The 5339-nt window shown below is 52.2% G+C and overlaps 1 protein-coding gene across 1 annotated transcript; it reads left to right on the top strand.

Moving 5' to 3' along the window:
* The first annotated feature begins 316 nt into the window (after positions 1 to 316).
* LOC125551571 (splicing factor 3A subunit 2-like) lies at positions 317 to 1787 on the top strand. Its single transcript, XM_048714822.1, has 2 exons — positions 317 to 705; positions 1391 to 1787. Exons 1-2 carry the CDS (start codon positions 354 to 356, stop codon positions 1507 to 1509), a joined length of 471 nt encoding a protein of 156 aa, XP_048570779.1. The 5' UTR covers positions 317 to 353; the 3' UTR covers positions 1510 to 1787.
* Positions 1788 to 5339: the final 3552 nt, after the last annotated feature.

The raw sequence follows: 5339 nt of genomic DNA, 5'->3' as shown, positions 1-5339 counted from the left end.
TCAAGGTCTCCGCTGCATGCCCAGTCTTCGATGACACTGATTACCCCTACTGAAAGAATAAGATGCGCATGCATATTGAAGCTATTGACGTCGACCTCTGGTATGTCATCAAGACAGGCATTCCCAAGGTTGGTGAAGATGTCACCGCTGCTAATGTGAAGAGGTTCATCCAACTGGATTCGACCGTCAAGAACATCATCTATGGCCATCTGACCAAAGGAGAGTATAGCTGTGTGAGTGCACTGAAAACTGCGAAGCTAGTCTAGGATTGGCTGTCCAAAGTCAATAAAGACGTCTCAACTTAGAGAGACTCAAGAATTGATGTTCTTCGCAACCTTTTCAACCGCTTTAAGATGAAGACTTCCAAACCTTACCCCGCCCATGCCCGCAGCTCCGCCCGACGGCCTCCGTGCCTCCTCCCACTCCTAGCCGGTGCGCCTCCCCTCCCCACCCCGATCCACCTTCATCCTCCGCCGGCGCCGCACCTCCCCTCCCCATCCGGCTTCTTCCCATGCCGGTACCGCACCGGCCGTTCGGCCGTCGATCCACCCCGCCGCCGCTCTGGGCTGGCGCCGCCCCTGCCCTGCATCGCCGCTGGCCTGGCTTCCGCGACCGGTTCCCTGCATCGCCGCCGGCCTAGGCTAGCGCCGCCCCTGCCCTGCATCGCTCCCGACGTAGCCGGTGCCCCCAGGATCGCCTTCGTCGGTGAGTATCCCATCCCCTACGCCCAGATCCGCCTCCCCGGTGGCCGTTGACCTCTGCATCGGCCTGATCCATCCCGGTGACACGCCCCACGCACTGCGTGTGGTTCAGCGGTGCCCTGCGGCTGCTGCGGCTCGGTTGTGTGTGGTTTGCCGACGTCGCACCCCTTGCAGTTCGTCGGCGATGCCCCGCAGCCGGATCCAGGCCGCCTTATCTCCGAGCGGCCCCGACCATTCCTCGCCGCCCCTGCACGGATCCGGTGAGATCCACCATCTGGCCGGAGCTACTTTCCATCTCCCCTCCCACAGCCTCACCTCGTCCTCCCAAACACCCGCTTCTCCAATGAACCCCATCTCGCCCTCCTGCTCCTCCATACACCAAACCCTTGCCTCCAATCGGTTCGAGGGAAGCCCGAGGAGGACTGCCGCCGCCTCCTTTCTTCCTCTTCAGCTCAGCCACCAAATGAGCTGCTCATCCCCACGCCATGCTTGAGTGCAGTTCGCCGCGGGCACACCCATACACGGCATGTGGCGTCGCAGTGCCAAGCGCGTGTGCATGTACATCACTGTGTAGTCTAGTGCCAACCGGCTGGATTTTTTTGAGTTCTTTCTGCTATGTTGATGAATCCTTGAATGTGATGAATACTTGGACAGGTTGCTGCAGTTTAGTTCTTCTTTGCGTTTTTCAGATTTTGGATGTGTGCGGTATCACTGCAGTACGCTTCCGGGCGTTGCAGCAACTGTTAGCGGGCATTGCAGATGGTGGCAGCATGCAGTTTGGCTGGACATGGGTTGCAGTTGCCTGTGACGACGAGGAGGGTCACCTCTCGCTATAGTGCAGTTTGTTTATTTATGTGTGAATAAATTTTGTTTTATGTATGAAGTGCATTTCAATTGTTAGAGAAAACTGTGAACATCGCCGGAGGAAAAACAAGGCATTGCCTGATGCAGTTCGGCTGGGAGACCTTTGTGGCTCAAAACAAAATGGAGTTCAGTTTTGCAGTGAAGTGCATGTGTAAAAGTACAAATGGGCTTGTTGTTTTGGAGCATTTCATTTTTATTTGCATTTTAAAAAAGTGGTTATGCATTGTGCAGTGCACTTAACTTTCGGGGTGCGCAGTGCAGTAGGGCCGCCCATGCAGTGCGACACTCATGGCCGTGCGTGTTACTGAAGATCAAGTCTTTTTTCAGAATTTCTGCAAGCCAGAAGAGGAGGACGATATCTGTTCCTTGCCCCCGTGCAGTTCACGCGATGTGTCCATGCGGTGCGGAGCACATGCACATGTAGTCCTTCGGTCATGCGTAGTACAGGTCCCACAAACTGGGGTTTGTTTTGTTATAAAATTATTATACTCGGATGCGGTTTAGTGTAATAATTCTTTGTGGTTCACTTGTTAGAAAAAAAGAAAAAAAGAATCACAAGAAGTTCACTTCACGAAGCACATGGAGTACATTACGGTAAAAAGAAAAGGTTGACTTCATTAAAAAAATCTCACTGTTGAAAATGTAAAAAGAAAAAGCTGAAGAATTGTTGTTCGTGAAGTTCAGCATGTCTCCGTAGAAGAATATGTGTGGTTCACTCGCCTTATCACCGGAGTTCAGACTCGTCAACAAAAAAGTGGAAAAACACAAAATTAGGGAGCAGAAAAAAATAGTGCAGTTAACTACTAGTGTCGCACTACATTTCTCTCGACCATGGGGTTCACTTCTTTGCCCATGTATAACACACTCTGTGAGAGGTTCATTATATTGCCACATGTTGTATAAAAAAGCAAGAGTTAATTTTAATGCAGTCCCTAAGAGCAATGTATGAAAAAAGACAACAAAATACTATGTGGCTCACCCTTGGTAGTGTTGCGGTTCACTTACTCGCAATGTGAAGTGCTGAAAAAATGTTACCGAGACGATAAAATAAAAGAATGATTGTCTTGAAAAATTTACGTCTAACAAAAAGAAACCATGAAGTTCGCTTGCCCATCGAATGCAGTGCGGTTTTCAGTATCAAGCAGCGCGGTTTTTTGTCCGATGAAGTTCACTCGTTGATTTTGGTGTCGCGAAAAAACAGATTGTCTGCATTTTGTTAAAATCAAAATTACTCTAAAACCATAAGGAATCAAAGAGAGTGTTCTACATGAAAAAGTTGTGCCTCATCGATATCTTTCCAACGGCGTATAATTTGAATCATAACAATCAATAGTTTGTGAAAATTTCGCGAAAAACGCCGCTGCCACTCATCGTCAACCACACCATTTTCAAAATTAACTTAAAATCGTAAGGAATCTCAAAAACATTTCAACATATGAAAGTTGCGCCTCATCCGTAGCTTCCCAACGGCGTATCACATGCCTCGTTTCGACAAACGGTGGAAAAAATGGAGCGAAACCAGTGCCCAAAATTCAAATTTTTTTGTAAAACACAATTCCTTGATTTAGTAAATTTGAAACAGATTTTAAACCGTAATGAGTTAGAGAAAATAATAGATCTGAAAAAGATGTGCCTCGATGATATCTTTCCAACGGTGTATCATTTGCTTCATTCCGACGAGCGATTTAGAAAAAACGCAAAAAAACGCTCGCTGCCACTCGTCGTGAGCCGCACCATTTTCAAAATTGCTCTTAAACCGTCAGGAATCTCGAAAAGTGTTCAACATGGCAAAGTAACGCATAATCCATTGCTTTTCAACGGTATATTACACGCCTCGTTCCGACAAACGGTTAAAAAACTAGAGGAAAAAAGGTATCGAAAAACACAACATGCAGTTTTTTGAGATGGGAAGTTCACTCGCCTCTATACTGCAGAACACTTGGTTCAAACAATGACGCGCACTTGCATTGAGTGTGCGGTGCGGAAGTGTTATCAGAATAGTTATTCTGCTAATATTAGTAGAATAGACCGGCTATATATATAAGGGCCCGACAGAGTTGTTCCTGGATTCAATCAAATTGCTGCGTCAAAAAACCCCGCAGGCCACATCCCCTAGCTCTTGGCCTTCTTATCCCGTGCCGCCCCGCCCCCATCCCGCCAGCGCACGTCGCTCCGTCATCCCGCCCCGCAACCCGTCGCCGAGCGCCGCCCCCATCCCTGCCCCCGCTCCTGCCGCTGCCGCCCGAGGCCAACGTGCCCCGTCGCCGCGGGCCGCCCCCATCCCCGCCCCCGCTCCTGCCGATGCCACCCGAGGCCGCCGTGCCCCACCGCTCCCCGCCCCCGCTCATACGACGCCGCCCAAGGCCGCCATTCCCAGCCGCCGACCCCTGTCCCACCAACTCGCCTCTGTCCCATGCTGAAGCCCACCCCAGTGCACCTGCACGTCTCACCCGCCGCTCCCGCAACTCCACACGTCGCCGGCCTTCCCTCTCCCCACATGTCGGCGCTGCCAGAGGCCACCACGCTCCATACCTCTGTGTAACACCCCGGATGTAAATTTCCCAATTTGTACTCCAACTCTTGCCGTTTCCGGCGTTAAGTTATTTTATTGTCTCGGGTTCGGGTCTTTGTCTCCGTGTGTTGTTATCGTTGTCATGCATCTCATATCATGTCATCATGTGCATTGCATTTGCATACATGTTCATCTCATGCATTTTCCCCGTTGTCCGTTTTGCATTCCGGCGCTTTGTTCTCCTCCGGTGGTCATTTCTACCTTTCTTTCATGTGTGGGGATTAAACATTTCCGGATTGGACCGAGACTTGCCAAGCGGCCTTGGTTTACTACCGGTAGACCGCCTGTCAAGTTTCGTATCATTTGGACTTCGTTTGATACTCCAACGGTTAATCGAGGGACCGAAAAGGCCTCGTGTGTGTTGCAGCCCAACACCCCTCCAAGTTGGCCCAAAACCCATCAAAACCCTCTCCATCGTCTAGATCGTTCGATCACGATCGCGTGGCCGAAAACCGCACCTCATTTGGACTCTCCTAGCTCCCTCTATGCCTATATATAGACCCCTTCCCCGAAATCCGGATCCCCCTCATCAAAAACCCTAGATCCACCCTCATCGCGCGCCGCCGGACACATTTCGCCACCGACGGACATGTCCGGAGGCCTCCCACCGCCGCCACGTGGCACTGCCTGAGTGGCTGCCGACTTCCACCGCCGCCGGAGCCCGCCGCGGCCTGTGGCCGGCCCGCCCGCGCCCGCGCACGAGCCAGAGGAGCTCGCCCGCGCCGTCCTCGTCTCTCCCTCGGCCGCCGCCATCCGCCGCCTCCCTGCCGGCACGCGCGCCGCCGCCGCGCCGCCCGCCTCTCGCCGCCGCCGCCATCCGCATGCCTCCGCACCGACCTCGCCGCGGTCGCGCACCCCGAGGCTCCTTGCCTCGCCGGAGCTCCAGCCCGGCCCTGGATCCGGTCGGATCCGACCTCCCCGGCCGCCCCTGCGTCAACTCCGGCGATCCCCGATGTTTTTCGGCGAACAGGAGCTCAACCCCGGCGATCCTCGATTTCCGCGCTTGGCCGATCCAGATCTGAGATTCGGTTGACTTTTGCCCCGAAACCCTAGCTCATATGCTCATGTTCATAGCATCGTATCTTTGCATCCGTAACTCCATTTTTTGGCATATAGCATATCAAAATGTTCGTCTCAGAGAGTACATCATTTCATTCCATTGCATCATTTTCATTTGAGTTCATCTTGATGCCCGAAATGCT

This window comes from Triticum urartu, chromosome 4 (genome assembly GCF_003073215.2).
Source record: "Triticum urartu cultivar G1812 chromosome 4, Tu2.1, whole genome shotgun sequence".
Taxonomy (NCBI): Eukaryota; Viridiplantae; Streptophyta; class Magnoliopsida; order Poales; family Poaceae; genus Triticum; species Triticum urartu.
Note: the sequence above shows the minus strand (reverse complement) of the source record. Positions and strands in the feature narration are given on the sequence as shown.